The sequence below is a fragment of the Episyrphus balteatus genome, chromosome 3 (genome assembly GCF_945859705.1).
Source record: "Episyrphus balteatus chromosome 3, idEpiBalt1.1, whole genome shotgun sequence".
Lineage (NCBI taxonomy): Eukaryota > Metazoa > Arthropoda > Insecta > Diptera > Syrphidae > Episyrphus > Episyrphus balteatus.
The window spans coordinates 51,970,821-51,987,025 of record NC_079136.1 but is presented as its reverse complement, the minus strand read 5'-3'; the positions used below and the strand labels follow the sequence as shown (position 1 = coordinate 51,987,025).

The 16,205-nt window shown below is 32.2% G+C and overlaps 1 protein-coding gene across 1 annotated transcript; it reads left to right on the top strand.

Annotated features, from left to right (window-relative positions):
- Nucleotides 1–1,586: 1,586 nt before the first annotated feature.
- On the top strand, nt 1,587–4,964 carry LOC129916310 (probable cytochrome P450 6a23). Its single transcript, XM_055996172.1, has 3 exons — nt 1,587–2,071; nt 3,824–4,472; nt 4,539–4,964. Exons 1-3 carry the CDS (start codon nt 1,643–1,645, stop codon nt 4,958–4,960), a joined length of 1,500 nt encoding a protein of 499 aa, XP_055852147.1. The 5' UTR covers nt 1,587–1,642; the 3' UTR covers nt 4,961–4,964.
- Nucleotides 4,965–16,205: the final 11,241 nt, after the last annotated feature.

Genomic DNA, 16,205 nt, shown 5'->3' with positions numbered 1-16,205 from the left:
GTATTGTTTATTAAAAGAAGGATTTCCTTGCAGACCTGTATTTTCAGCCTAGTTTGCTGTGTTGACGCAAACCTTAAAAGGTCATGGGGTGCTGGGCACAGATCTGTATATGTACATTGTACAAATTCTCATCATATGATTTTCTAAAGAAAATTTCGGGGGGGGGGGGGGGGGGGACGGGTTTAAACCCTGCAACAAGCCCTCCCCCCTCTAAATACGGCAATGATTTAAGGTGACTTATTTTTCTCTGTGTATTTGCCATAAACCCGTTTCTTTTATTCTGAACTTTTTATACATAAATGATTCATTCAATTTTAATGTAATAGTTTAAGTTTAAATAAAAAATAAAATTTTGATTTTTCAAAACAAATTTGAAACGCTTTTTTTCAAATCGAATTTTCGAACATTGATTTTTTTTTTTTAATTTTGGTTAAAGTGGGATACCAACTCTGTGTTATTTTTTTTTTTTTTTTTTTTTTCAAAACATTATGTCTTAACCAATTTTTTTTACTTTCAAACTGTTCTAACCATTTTGATTTTTTTTTTCTTAAAATAAAACTGGATAAAAGAAATCAAATTGAATTTTTTTTTCGGAACTTAATTTTATTTAAGAAAAATAATTTTTTCCTTTGAGGAACGAATTTTAATTTTTTTTTTTTTCAAATTCTATCAAAAGTCGAAAAAAAATTTTAACAATTTAAAAAATTCTTTCTCTTAAAGCACGTTCGTAAGACCCAGTTATGCATATATGTAATTAAGAAAATATTTCTGACTTTTCAAACAAATTGAAGATAAAAATCTTCCAAAAATTCTTCGAAAGACCAAAAAAAAATCAACTAAAAAAAACTTCATTTCATTGAAACTTGTTCTGAATCCGTTGTTCTTTTATTAATAGGTACTGTTGCAGTATTTGGGCTATTTCATCGAATATTATCATTTCAACTACCCGTCAAAATATACGAGTAATAATGGAATTTTTTAAAATAATATTTAATAAAATTAGAGATTTCAAAGATAACATAATCAAAAGCATGCGCAAGTTAATCTATTATTTTTCAAAAACAAAATATTGGTCGGACAAATACGAGTAATACAATAACAAAAAAAACATTAATGATAAACAAAATTTATATCATCAAATCGATCTACAAGCGCATTTCAAGATAGTGATATCATAATAATTTTATTTATAAATTTATGGTATTCCTCATACACTGAAGAAAAAAACAATAAACAGAAAATTGTTAGGTATCAAATAATTAGAGAAGTTGAAGAAAACGAACTCAAAAACCTAAGTAGGTTGTAACTTGATTTTTATTAGTTTGTAAGTTTAAACTAGATCTAGATTTTCCCAAATGAAGACAATTGACATACCACTTTGAATTTCAACTAAACGACGAATCGGTATCGGTTATTTTTCTCGTTTGTTGTATACCTATTTTTTATAAATCAGCAAGTGCTGGTTTTTCTTTGAGTGTATCATTTAAAAAGTCGTTACTCTTTATAGATATGATTTAAAGCTGCAGAGTCCAAGCTGTAGAAAAATAAATAATATTTTGAATATTCGACTGCATAAGCTTCTTAAAGAACCACCAGTTGACATTTTACACTTGACGTAAACAGGGTGTTTATTAGTGGCATCATGGTTTTCATTGCAACTTTAGTCTGCCTCATAATAACTGCTGCAAGTTTAATTGCTTACTTTATCAAACGCCGATATAATTATTGGAAAAGACTTGGAATTCCACACGATAAACCAGTTTTTCCATATGGAAGTGTAAAAGATTACATGACAACACGTCACGCCCGGTATGTAATGCAGGAATACTATGATAAATACAAGAACGCTGGACCCTTTGCTGGAATGTATTTCTTTATAACACCGGCTATCTTGGTTTTGGATCTTGATCTTGTTAAAGATATTCTCATCAAAGATTTCCATAACTTTAGTGATCGTGGAATGTATACCAATGAAAAAGATGATCCCTTGTCGGGTCATTTATTTTCTCTTGATGGTGAAAAGTGGCGAACAATGCGGAATACCGTTTCACCGACATTTACGTCTACTCCAGTCAAAGCGTCGGAAAAAAGGGCCTCACCTTGCGCAGAGAGGCACTGTCAGTTTTTATTTCATGGATCAATAGGGGTATATTTAAAAGGCTTAAACCCAATTTCTCACCACCTGATCATTCTTATTAGCGGAGTTATTCACAAAAATGCATTTTTTGGGATATTTTACTTCTAAGCTAATATCTTTGCTCCAGATTATCGTAGACCTAAAAATAAACATACATTCTCTTTCTTATAATATTTTCTATCGTTGTATGTAATTTCATTGTATTTGAGTGAGTAAATATAAAATGGCAGCCATTTAAAGTCAAATTCTTGTTGTAAAAAAACACATTTTTGTCATTATTTCGAAAAAAGCTTATATCATGATTGACATTTTTCTAACCTATTTTGTAGCCCTGTTCATGTCCTGCATTTTACAGAAAAAATGAGCTCTTTATCACCAAAGATGGCCGAGCTATTGATAAATGAACGCATGCAAAACCGGTGCGAAAACACCCAAAAATATCGTTTTTTGGGAATAACTCGACTTCAGAATGTCCTACAGCAAAAAATAAAGCAATGAATTGTTCGTTACAACATTTTCTATCAATTTAGTGCACAATCTTTTTGTTGAAACAAATAAAAAATTAGTAATATTAAGTCAAAGTCGTTTTTTTGTTTAGCAAACTCTTGCCTTATTATTTTGCAAACGGTGCGAGTATTGGCTAAGAAAATATAATATTATTGTAGTCCTTTAAATTATCTACAATTTAAAAAAAAATTTAGCTCTCTACGACCCACACGAGCCGAGAAATTAATTTTTTAAAAAAGGTCCAAATGACCAACGAAAAAACATAAGACAAATTCTCTTATAACAAGAAACAATGAAAACAACCCCTCTCACGACAACTAGTATTCGAATCATAAACAAGGGAAATTTTTTTGAATTTTCGTACGCATTAATGCTTTCTTAAAATTATAATAGCTCGGCTCCCGTGGGTCGTAGAAAGCTAAATTTTTTTTTAAATTGTAGATAATTTAAAGGACTACAATAATATTATATTTTCTTAGCGAATACACCGTTTGCAAAATAATAAGGCAAGAGTTTGCTAAACAAAAAAACGACTTTGACTTAATATTACTAATTTTTTATTTGTTTCAACAAAAAGATTGTGCACTAAATTGATAGAAAATGTTGTAACGAACAATTCATTGCTTTATTTTTTGCTGTAGGACATTCTGAAGTCGAGTTATTCCCAAAAAACGATATTTTTGGGTGTTTTCGCACCGGTTTTGCATGCGTTCATTTATCAATAGCTCGGCCATCTTTGGTGATAAAGAGCTCATTTTTTCTGTAAAATGCAGGACATGAACAGGGCTACAAAATAGGTTAGAAAAATGTCAATCATGATATAAGCTTTTTTCGAAATAATGACAAAAATGTGTTTTTTTACAACAAGAATTTGACTTTAAATGGCTGCCATTTTATATTTACTCACTCAAATACAATGAAATTACATACAACGATAGAAAATATTATAAGAAAGAGAATGTATGTTTATTTTTAGGTCTACGATAATCTGGAGCAAAGATATTAGCTTAGAAGTAAAATATCCCAAAAAATGCATTTTTGTGAATAACTCCGCTAATAAGAATGATCAGGTGGTGAGAAATTGGGTTTAAGCCTTTTAAATATACCCCTATTGATCCATGAAATAAAAACAGACAGTGCCTCTCATCGCAAGGTCAAATGACGCTTTGACTGGAGTAGTCGGGCAAAATGAAATTTATGTTTCCGACAATTGTGACAGTTTGTGATGAACTTTTGGAAGTTCTTTCCAAATCCGTGGAAATTGATCCAGTGATTGAAATTAAGGACTTGTTGGCACGGTTTACTACCGACGTGATTGGAACTTGTGCATTTGGCATCGAGTGTAACAGTCTCAAAGATCCGAATGTAGAATTTCGAGTTGTTGGTGTCAAGGCGTTCACAAAAACCAGACACGGTAAAATAGTTGAAGGTCTAATATTTGGATTCCCAAATTTGGCGAAAAAGCTTGGAATGCGTTTGATTCACGATGAAATTCATGAGTTTTTTATGCGAGTAGTTAGAGAGACTGTTGAATATCGTGAGAAGAATTCTATCAAACGGAATGACTTTATGGATCTGATGATTGAAATGAAGAATTCTGGCAGTGGTTTGACAGTGGAACAGATTGCAGCTCAGGCATTTATATTTTTTGTAGCCGGTTATGAGACCTCTTCAATGACCATGGGATTTGCACTTTACGAACTTGCACGTAATCAGGAAATCCAAGACAAACTCCGAGCAGAGATTAATTCGTGTTATGAGCAACACAATGGACAGTTTAAATATGAAGCAATGTCAGAAATGCCATACATGGAGAAAGTTATTAAAGGTTCTTTTGTGTAAAACTTGAAAATTTCGAAAAAAAAAATTCAAAAATTTTATTTATATTTTACAGAAACACTTCGCAAATATCCTCCAAGTTTGGCCTTGATGCGAAAATGTCGCAATGATTATCCAACTAAAAATCCAAAATTTATAATCCCAAAGGGAACGATTTTAATGATACAAGCAGATGCCATTCAAAATGATCCTGAAATTTATCCAAATCCAGACAAATTTGATCCGGAACGATTTAGCCCGGAAGAAGTTCAGAAACGACATCCTATGACTTGGTTACCATTTGGCGATGGACCTAGAAATTGTGTTGGATTGAGATTTGGAAAGATGCAAATTAATATTGGACTATCTATGTTATTGAGAAATTATAAATTTGATTGTTGTGAAAAAACTCAGATTCCATTAGAATTTGATATTAAAAATCCATTGCTATCATCAAAGGGAGGTATTTATTTGAGAGTTGAAAAAATAAAACAATAAAAAAGAGTGGAAAATATTTTGTATAGTTGGCTTTGATTTATGTATGTATATATATTTTTTTTTTGTGTTCTCAAGGAACTCCCGTATAGGTGATAGTGAATAGTGAAAGGTCTAGCAAGAGTCAAGACTTTACACGAAATGGTCGACGCTAGTGCAAAGAATAAGTTCATCATTTTAAAGACTAGATTATTTGAGTGCAGAAGAAGTAGATGATGATCTGAAATTATGATGACTTCTGGGAACGCTGAAAAATTCAAAACAACAGACTCATTTTGGCATTTTTGGGAAGTAGGTAATAAGCTTAAAATTGAAAAAAACTCCGAAAAAATCATGATTTTTAAAATTTTTTCTTTTGCGAGTAAAAACGAATTTTTTGATGCAAACCACAATTTTATAACTCCAACCCTTTTAAAAATATTCAAGGTCTTATTTAAAAAAGCTACATAGCTAAAAAAAAAAACTTGAGGTTTGGATCAAAAAGTTTGTTTTCAAAACCAACAATTACCTAACAGTGGCGTATTGAGGGGGGAGGGGGCTCAAGCCCCCCCCAAGCCTCCAAAATCATGTTACTATTTAGCTGATTTCATCATAATCTACATGATTAACTGAAACTTCTTCGTAAATCGTAGAGATTTAGAGGCAGCTCAAATGATCGAGCCTCCTCCAAATTCTAAAATGGTTGTTTGTGTTTGTTTGAATAAGTGCCTTAGTTGACGTTGAGGTTTGGGATTTTCAGGATTTTAGTCCAATTCAGAATTCTTCAAATAATTTGTTTGTTGTTTTGACGTCGAATAACATCAAAGTTAAATTTTGCAAAGCTTCTTATGCAATCACGTCGTATTTTATTGTCTTGAGTATATTACTTTTTTTCAAAAATAATATTTTTCTCAAAGATATTGGAAATACAAATTTTTTATATCTCAATATCTTAGTGGTCAACATAACTAATGGTTTATTTAAGCAAATTCCAGTTTGTGCTTCTGATTTGTATTAAAAAAGGAACATATTATTAAAAAATATATATTTCGGATTAAACATCATTAAGAATATTTCATTGAAAACTAGTTTTTGAGACTTTAACGTTCTGCATTTCACTTTTTGAGCATTCACTTGCGTTGCCGATAGTGAAAGGTGTTCTACATTTTTTCGCTCATTTCGATTTTCTGATCGAATTCAATTCGCTTTGTTTCTGCTTGTGAACTTGGTATCTTTTTCAATGAATGTCCAATTTTTGGACAAAATATTATCAAAACTTATATTTTTATTGTTTTGTAATGTTTATTTGTTGTTAATTTAATACAAAATACATAAAACACATGAGGCATGAAATATCAACCTCATTCGCTTTACACTTTATCTAATTCATTTTTCTTTGAAAATTTGCAATAATATCGCCCATGTTCTGCATTTCACTTACATATTTCATATGTCTCGCAAAATGTGACTTCTTATTTTTTCTTTTAAATTCCGCTTTTTTCCAATAAAATTGCATCCAATAAAATTGCATCCATGTTCAAAGTAGCAGTAATTTAACTTTAGAAACAATATAAAAATGGATGATCCTTCAATTTTGACAGTTCGAAGCATTTTCGAAGTTTTCGAAATCGATCGAAGATTAATTTCACGTGAAATTGAAAAGTGATGCCAGTTCACTTTCGGTCGAATTGCGGAAATATGGGCATTTATACCGAAAAAAGGGATGAGTATAGCTCAAAAACTAGAAGTGATAGGAATAAATCTGTAAACAGTTTTGAATTCAGCACATGAAAAGTTCGAACGAAAAAGTGTTTTTTTTTTTAAAGATTACTAAACACCTTGCTGTTTGTGTAAAATGTTTGGGATACAAGAACTTGGAAAAATAGCTACTTTGAATGTGAAAGGAGACAGTAGTACGAAGTTGTCGGGAGCAGTAAAATGCTACTATACGACTTTCAGTACCGCAGCACAGCGCATTTCTCTCGATCAAAGATGAATAAAAAAAGAGACAAATTTGTAGTACATTTACTTTATCAAAAATTTTTCAGCCCCCCCCAAATTTTTTTCTGGATACGCCACTGTTACCTACTGCAGCAAGAGAAATTCAAAAAAAGGAAATTTTAAACTTTTTTACTGCGAACCGGAAGCGCACTTTTTAAACTTAAATTTAAATTTAAAAATGGATATGGAGGGAGCTACAAAATTAAATTTTGTGCCACCAAATTAGTATTCAATTAGCTAAAATTTTGGATATCAAAAATATCAAATTTTCCTTTTTTCGTCCGTTTACTTCAGTCTTATATTAGCGAAATTATGTAAAAGAAAAAAAAAATAGTATGTTTTAAACCATTGCAGGTTTGTTTTTTGACTTCTGACTTAATTTAGCGGAAAATTCAATAGCTCAAAAACCATGCGAACAACAAACTATTTGTTTGCGCAACAAATTAACAACAAATTGCTACAATTAGGTACTGAGATTATTTTTTTTTACTCTGCCACAAAGTGTCCGCACTCGGCCGATCACTCCAAGTAAAATTGTAAAGCAAATCTATTTAAAGAAATAGAGGAGCGTCAAAACTTTGGAAGAAAGATATCCTTTTCTGGCAAATATTAAGAGAATTTGCCTATCGTACTTGGTGCCCTTAGTTACTACTTTCATTCGAATAGTTTTTTCACTCGTATTCGATAGTTTTTTCATTCGAATAGTTTTTTAAACGATAATTTTTTCGGGATCGGGACAAAATTCTGGCTTCAAAATTCTGTTTTTCAAAATTCTGCTTTTTTCACGAAAATTCTGTTTTTAAAAATTCTGCTTTTTTTCTATTTTGCCTTTCAAAATTCTGCTTTTTAAAATTCTGCTTTTCAAAATTCTGCCAGCATATTTTTTGAACAAAAAAATTCTTCTAATTCTGTTTTTTTTTTTTCATAGCAACTTAACTACTTTCCTTACTGTTTATTGTGTAATTGTCCCAAACATTTGTTTTAATGCATCGACTGACGTTCTTATAATTCACATCTATAAACCGTTGAAAACTATTAGAAACTAAAAAGAAATATACATATCAACAAAATAATCCTTTCTTAATCAATTTTTCGATAAATTAATAAGATTCTAATAATTTTTCGAAATTATTTAACATTTAAAATCTTTTCTTAATATTTTTTCATTTATTGGTTTATCAAACAAACAATGTGATTTTTCAATTAAACAATGAACATAAAAATAACTGACAAAGTGAGTAAGTAATCAAATAAGCAGCGAGGAGATAATTTTAGAAAATTCTGCAAAAAATTAAAAAATGGTTTGGAAAATGTTTAAATTTTAAATATTTTCCAAACCATTTTTTAATTTTTTGCAGAATTTTGTAAAACAGAATTATGAAAAGCAGAATTTTGAAAAGCAGAATTTTGAAAAACAGAATTTTGAATAGCAGAATTGTGAAAGCAGAATTTTGTAAAGCAGAATTTTGAAAGCAGAATTTTGAAAAAAGAATTTTGACAAAGGCAGAATTTTGACAACAACCCAATTTTTTCATTTGAATAGGTTTCTTAAACCATAGTTTTTATTCGATAGTTTTATTCGATAGTTTTTATTCGAATGAATAAATGAATGAATGAATGAATGAATGAACTATTCTATAGTTCAAACCATTCAGTTACTAACTAACACACAAACCAAAAATTTAATATTTGCTTGTCAGTCAAACCTTCATAAAATTGTCCTTAAAAACCAAACCTGTCTTTTGGAGCCTTAAGCTTAAAAGAGGTCATTGTTCCCTAATTTAAGACCATATTATCCATATTATCCCTATGTAACCCACAATAACCTTATTTCTCCTTCTTTTTCGGTTTCGGTTGTACCTTGTACCTTCCAAAATTACCCTCTTAAGCACTGAATACTGAAGGAAAAAATTTACTTAATAATCTTGATCGCTCAAAAGAATGCCGGGTCAGTGGGAGTTCATACATTATCCAGAATCCGCAGTGAATGCGTTCAACTCTGCGTGGATAATGATGTCTTGTTTTTGTTATCTTAAACCTGTTTTCTTGACCACGCGAAATGTGCGTACCTATACCTTTTAACTTAACTTATAGATTAATTTCGAATCAATTGAAGACCGACGACAAGACCCAAGAAGAACCCTTATTGTATATCTATGTTGTATCATGGCATATAAACGATGTCTTCCAAGCGATTAACTCTTTCTCGTGAATCGATGTATACATTTTAACAATCTTAAGAAGGACCTGTCCACATGGCCTCATCAATAAATCAGTTAACAAGACTTGGGTGCATCCGAAAGTCATAAATTATATCAAAGCGTATAATGACTCAATGGGGCCAACAATGGTCGATTCGTGCCGTAAGCCGTGATGGTTCTTATTAAACCGAGTCGCAATGCCAGCATTCCATAGGTCCAAGTCCATCTTGAATATCTTTATGTGTTCTGTGTCATCTGGCATTCCACACGACCAATGACCAGCAAACACACAGGTCAATTGCATGGCCATATTGTGTGCGCACCCTAAGGCTACGTAATTTGACTGTTTGCCATACTAATTAAGTTGGAAACACACATCTCTAGTAACTGATTTGCTAGAGATGGGCCTCTGGCAATTAGAATATTTTCCGTGTTCCTGTTTCGAGAGTTGGTGGTGTATCATTTCGTTTCGGTTAGAGATTTCATCATATAGACTCCATTCGAAAGGGATTGTGCTTACACCAAGACTTTTTATGGTCACATAGAGTCCAAGAGTGTAAGTAGGTATAATATGTGTGTTAAAGTAACGGTTTTATTGCGCGGATATCAGAGGTACGGATTTATTCATTTCCCCAACCGAATTAATGGATTTTATGTGAAAAGTCTCTTTTCATTGTGTTTTTTTTTTTGTCTTTTCTTTTCTGAGAGAAGAGGGCATCAGTAACAGTGCATATGGCACCGCTTTTGGTATCATGTATCTCTCCTGGGCAGTGAGATGAAGAATGTTAATGCAGATTGGAATGGTGTCTGTTGGAATGGTTTTAAGGCCTAAAGGTATTTTAAGATTCTTCTTCACGCTGTTTTTCCTCTTCCTTATATCGAGTGAGTGTAAGGAGGAAATATTTTTTTTATTTGTGGGGTTTTCATTGCATTCCCTTAGCAATGTGAAAGAAATACCTTTGATATGATCATCTTGGTCAGAAGGTGTGGATATATGTATATAATATTTCCGGTCGTCGTTGTATTTATTTCAGCGCAAGTTCAATGAGTACTTTCAAGTTTTATATAAGTTATGAAGCAGGTATTAATATTGTCAAATAAATTGATAAGCTAGAATTCTATTTCCTGCATTAGGTATATCCACGCAGGGATGTAAGAACCTCAAATTTAAACTCGGTTCATAAAAATTAAATTAAAAACTAGGGGAGTGATAACAAAAAGTAAAGTTTTAGGTGTTTTGGTTTAAATTTCACACAATTTTGCAGGTTTCCAGTAAACTGTTTAATTTCAATTTAACTTCAAGGTTCCGTAGATACTGCAAGGAGAGTTTTGAGAATTCTGTAATTTACTCTGAAGTTCTATTCGTTTGCATGCACTTTAAACTTCCCCATTTTTAGAAAAAATGTTTTTAAAAAAATATACAATTTAAAAGAAAATAACAACTAATACATAAAACAAAGTTTCAATTAAATCCATATAGCTCCGTTTTCATAAAATTGATTTTTCAAAAAAGAAAAAATTGAATTTTTCAAATTTTTAATTGAAAAATGATTTTTTGAATTTTTTCCTTAATTTTAACATTAAAGTTATAAGGTAACTACACACATGTTATGTAAATGTTTGTGTAATGTTAAAATGGGTAAAGTCGTTTTAGAGGAAATTAGAAATCACGAAACCATTTTTTTGGCAGGTACCGTTAATAGCGGTTACAAAAATATTTTTTTTAAAACAAGAATTCCTCTAGGGAGGAATCTAGGTAATCTTTCAAAACTCTCAACCAGACATGAGATTGAGTAATTTTTCGCATTCTCTATCATCGTTATGTCATGTTTAATTGTTATCTCCAGCTGTTTTTACTAACGAATACTTTACCACAAGTTAAGTTAAGTTTATGTAGTTCAGAAAAACAATAAATAACAAATTATTGACACGCTCAGGATGAAATTCAGGTTGAAGGTTTAAGAATTGGGAATTTGGTCTAAAGCCTCTATCTTAACAAACCATTTTGAATGTTCGTTCCATTTAGTCTTGTTCGGTATAAATGCATCTTCTAGAGTCTTAAGACCTAGAAGTAACGTTTTCAAATACATATATTTCTCCACATGCACCAAACAATGGCCAAAATGAATGTTTTCCAAATTTTTTTTGGATTTAGTTTTCAGGAATGATATGAAAATATTTTTGGTTTACTAACTAGAAATGTGTGTAATAATACAATTTATATTTTTAATGCGAGACCTGGAGCCTTTTTCAAAGCCTACAAAATCAACTTAATCCAGCGACCTCAAAAACCAGTAGTTGAGTTCAATTGAACATCGCAAAATACTTTTTACGGTCTGAATAGTGAAAATGATCTAAACAGAGTGTAGAGAAATCCTTCAACCCGAACCATTAATGCTTAAAGTCGTTGATGCAGCTGATTATTTCGAGTTTTTACATCGATGTTCTGTCTTTCGAGATTTTGGTTTTCGATTTAACGGGGTACACTCCAAATGATCACAACTGATTTGTGTGAGTGTTCAAACTATTTGCTAATGGGTTACAATTGTTTCTTACAATTTTAAAAAAGGCAAACAAATTTTGAGAAAGCAGAAAAGTAGGGTGTGTTTCACTAGTCGACAAGTCAAACACGATATTTTTTCTGACACTTTGCTAATTTTTTTTCTTTATGAAAAGAAGGTGAAACTTTCTAGGCAAACGCATTTGACTATCAGCCATAGGCAATAAACTGTTTTTCTCTGAGAAAATTCAACAAAACATTGTTCATTATTGACCACATTTTATAGTTTCCTGTTGCAATATTTGTCGAATGAAAACACTTGCCCAACGTCATCATATTCCTATAAAAAAAAACTTCTTGTCCACTTGCAGTCATCAACCAATAACATCGTTAACATCAATTCTCAAAAAACGGAACACTTCGCATCGCCGTAAAAAAAAACAAAAAAACTCTTGAAATAAACCTCCAGGCCATAATTTAGCTAACTGCACTTCTGCAGGCAATAGGACAATAGGAAGTCTAACCTCAATACTAACTTCAACTTCAATTCAAATGATGTATTTTTTTGTTTTGTTTCTTGAAAACAACTACTCACTAATTGCTGCAGGTTCAGTTTGAGTATAAAAATAAATTGTATCATATTAGAATCTAGTGCAAATGATTGCCATTAGCATTGAACTTGATCTTGGAGGCGGTCCATATAACAAAACCACCTGGTTTGAGTCCCATATAAGCAAACAGCTTACATCGCAGCACATTGCGACTTTATAGAAGTTCACATCACCGCACGACATTGCGCGCGCAAATTGTAAATTAGTGCCACAATAAAATAACGAACTCTCTTTCCTTTTTTATGCATTGAATGCAATTTTTATATATCGAGAGGATGTGAGGATTGAACTGAGCGCAATGCAAGGTTTATAAAACATAAACGGCCGACGGATGGACAGGTTTTCACTCGCAATCTCATAAATTCTATGCCGGCAGAGAAACTAGAACGCCTCACGACCTTGTGGACATTTTTGATTGCACTACACACAAATCGCCACACATCACACCGCACCGTTGCGCACGGGCTTTTCCAATCCGTGCAGAAATGAATTTAAAGCAGATTCAAATCGCGTGCGTAGAAATTTTTGTCATTTATAGAATTCGGAATTCGGTAACGAAATCAGACCAACTGAACGATCTGAGAGATACTTTCTGTATCTGTATCTGTTTCTGGATCTGATGTGTCCCATGGCGCACAGCGGGATTGATGGTGATATTATTTAGTAGAGCTGTGCGACTTTTTGGAGCAATGCTTGCGCCCGAAATCAGTTGGATGCCGATTTCGCATGATCGTTTCACCATTACGCCGCCGTCAAACAGGAAGTAATATCGCGCGTAGAATAGAACGCGCACTCTCGTCCTGCAATTTGAGATTCATTAGCGACACACTGGGCGCGTCTTCTCAAAACTGCACAACTTGCATTCGACATTAATGATGCGAACTTTCTTATAGATTTAAGCGCAATCACTATATATGCAAAGGCAAAAAGGCTGGTACGATCACGTCTCTGCGAAGTCGGAAAGTTTGCTAAATTAATTACCAACTGCAAAGTCTCGAACACGCAGCAAAGAAATGAGATACTTTATGCCGTTGCAGTGCACAGTGTTGTTTAGCTATACGCAGCTTATCAGGTTGTTGGATAGCTTTTTACTGCGTCTCTAAAACCCCCTTTAGCCGTATATTTACAAGGAGGTGTTAAACGATTCAGGATCATTTAGCCAAGTAGGCATGGCGGATGACGGGCGATTAGTTGGTAATTGCGGTGGTTTTAATTAGCGGTGTTTAGTTGCGAACAAGTCGGTAAATTAGAGAACATTTTCTGTGCACAACAGACGCAATGGGTGCGCGGAATTCGCTATCTCATTCGAAATGATAAATTGCATATAATAGCCTGTGGTAGCTAAGATGGATGATTGGTAAGTTGAAACTTATCCTTGACCATGTTGAAATGTTTCCTTCATAATTCAGTCTGCGATAAATAAACTTGAGTGACTATTAATATTGATACTTTCCATATACAAAATGATGGTGAATTGAAGCTAAAACTATTTAACTGGCATTTCTTACTAGGTTTTGATTTGTTTTATACTAATGAAATACGTATTTTAAGAAAACAAGAATGTTTCCTGAACACAAACAAACATGGTACAACATTAATTAAAAGTTAACTTTTCAGATATCCTGAAGTATTTTTGGACTTATAACTTCCTAACTTTATCAGAGTCTTGAATGCCGAATGGCATTCGCAATTGAGACATCTGCATTAGCAAAAAGGTAAATTTCGAAGTTTCTTCTGCTGTTCAGAGTGTGCACACTCAATTTAGAGTTAAGGATGCTTCGATTTCAAGCTTCAAAAATTTGCAAGTCTGCACCGGGTCTAACGAACTTTGTAACCGAAAGATTCTGTGTGCGTGTAGATACTTTGTTCAAAAAGTTTTCTGTGGAGCGGCATAATTATGATTGAGAATAGGACAAAAATGGATCCGCAATTCTATCTAATAATTTAAGTTAGGAGCAAAATTTAAATTTTAATCTTAAGACCAAAATTAACGGTAACTGCGATATCACCAAAATGAAAAAAAGAATTACTTTTCTTTAAAAAAAAAATTAAACAAAAGCGTTTTAGAGCCGTTTGCTCAAACGTGTTTTCACGTGTTTTCAAAGCCTTATGTGACATTAGGAAATAAGAACTTATGTTCTACTTAAATTATTTAAGATTCGTTTTAGCAAGTGACCCTAAGTAGCCGTAACATTAAAAACAACTAAAATTTTTGAAAAACACAATAATTTTAGATCCAGTTTTTGAAAAAGGATCCATGCATTTTTTTTTTAATTTTAGTTTTATCATGTTTTTTCATTATTTCTTTTGAATGGCGTACTGTGACAGCTTGTTAAGTCGGTTGTAGTGCTGTGGTATCTTCCAAGCAAAACTCAGACACAAAAGGATATTTTAAAATAGTAGTTTTATTGAACAAACGAAGATTAAATGATTTACAAAGTTTGGTACTACATACTTTTATTGAAAGAGTATTATTATGGTGTTCCGCAGTTATTACAGAAGGCGTAAGGAAACACTGTAATAATACTTTCAGAAAAGAAGCCAAGGATAAGAAGTGGTAAGTGTTACCTCTGTAATATCTTGACTCTTTCCTGGTCAAGTCGAAAGTGATTTAATTCTAATTTTGGGTCTCCTTTTATAGCAAGAAAACATTGATAAATTATTTAAAAAATAGGAGGCTTTGAAATTTAGAAAAAATATAAATAATACTAATATAGTCAAAGGCGACATTGATTTCAAACTCATATAAAATAAAATATAAAAATAATAGGCAAAGGCGGTACTGCATGCTAACAACAATAATGTGTTGTTACAGTACCAAAAACTTTCTAAAAAATGTTGGAAAGTTTTCATAATATACAAAAAACGATTTTAAAATGTTTTATCTAAAAATTCAAAAGCAAATTTTACAGTGCCGGTCGAAACTTTTTGGTCATCATTTTAATTTTGTCAAATTTGTTACATTGGGATTTTATTATGCGGCTTAAATCGATTCATGATAAATTAGAGTGACAAATTTTATCACACGCTATCACGGTAGTAAAAACGTTCTGAGTCCATTTTGGATGCTCCAGAGCCCAGAGCAATCGTTTTTCTTTGACTCTTATTTAGAAAATCTGGCTTCAGTACCGAGACGTTTCCTCACTGAGCTTGGTAAAAATTATTTTTTTTTTATAGCTCAAAACGGATCATTTTTAAGATCCGACGAGGTTTAGAACCGATGCCGATGACTGTACAACATTAAAAAGGACCTTCCACTGGAATCTTCGTTTTGGCCTCCCTGAGCCTTTATTTCTGCCGGTAGTTCCGGCTTCACGATATTATTTTAAATTATATGGCTCAGTTTGTTCAGCGGCATTCAATTTCACGTGTTTTCAACTTGAGACAGATAGGAAATGTTGGCTAATATAATTGATTTTTCCTACATTTTTTCACTTGATCAGTTCGTTCACTTCACTTTGTTCGGTTCGTATATTGGATTGCTATCAAATGCAGCTCTTATTGATAATTACGTCGACTTTTATACATCGATGTGTGCAAAAAGACCGTTAGCGTTCCTGAACTCCATAAGAATTGATCCCATCTGCATTGCTGTATATATAGTAGACTGGGCCAAAAAAATAAAATATTTTTTTTTTGAAAATTACTTCGAAAATCTTGTTCAGGATGATGAAAAAAAAATTTTGTGAAAATTTGAGCCGTTAAAAAAAATTTTAAGAGGTCTATCATCGATGTTTTTTATTTTTATACATGATATGATGTTTTACAACAGAACTGCTAGACGAACAAAGTAAAAAAAATTTCTGTTCATTTTTTCTTATATAAAATTAAATTTCCTACAAAAAAGATCAAATTGAAAATTTTCGTCAGACGAGCCGTATTCGAGTAATTAAGCTTTTTAAATCGAAGTGTTTTTTCAATTTGACTGTTTCAATTTGGAATTTTGTGATGAGCAA

Excerpts from the sequence above, each read along its gene's own strand:
- LOC129916310 (XM_055996172.1), top strand. The coding sequence starts at position 1,643 with ATGGTTTTCATTGCAACTTTAGTCTGCCTCATAATAACTGCTGCAAGT. Across the intron at positions 2,072-3,823 it reads CGACATTTACGTCTACTCCA|TCGGGCAAAATGAAATTTAT; the intron begins GTCAAAGCGTCG and ends TGACTGGAGTAG. Across the intron at positions 4,473-4,538 it reads CATGGAGAAAGTTATTAAAG|AAACACTTCGCAAATATCCT; the intron begins GTTCTTTTGTGT and ends TATATTTTACAG.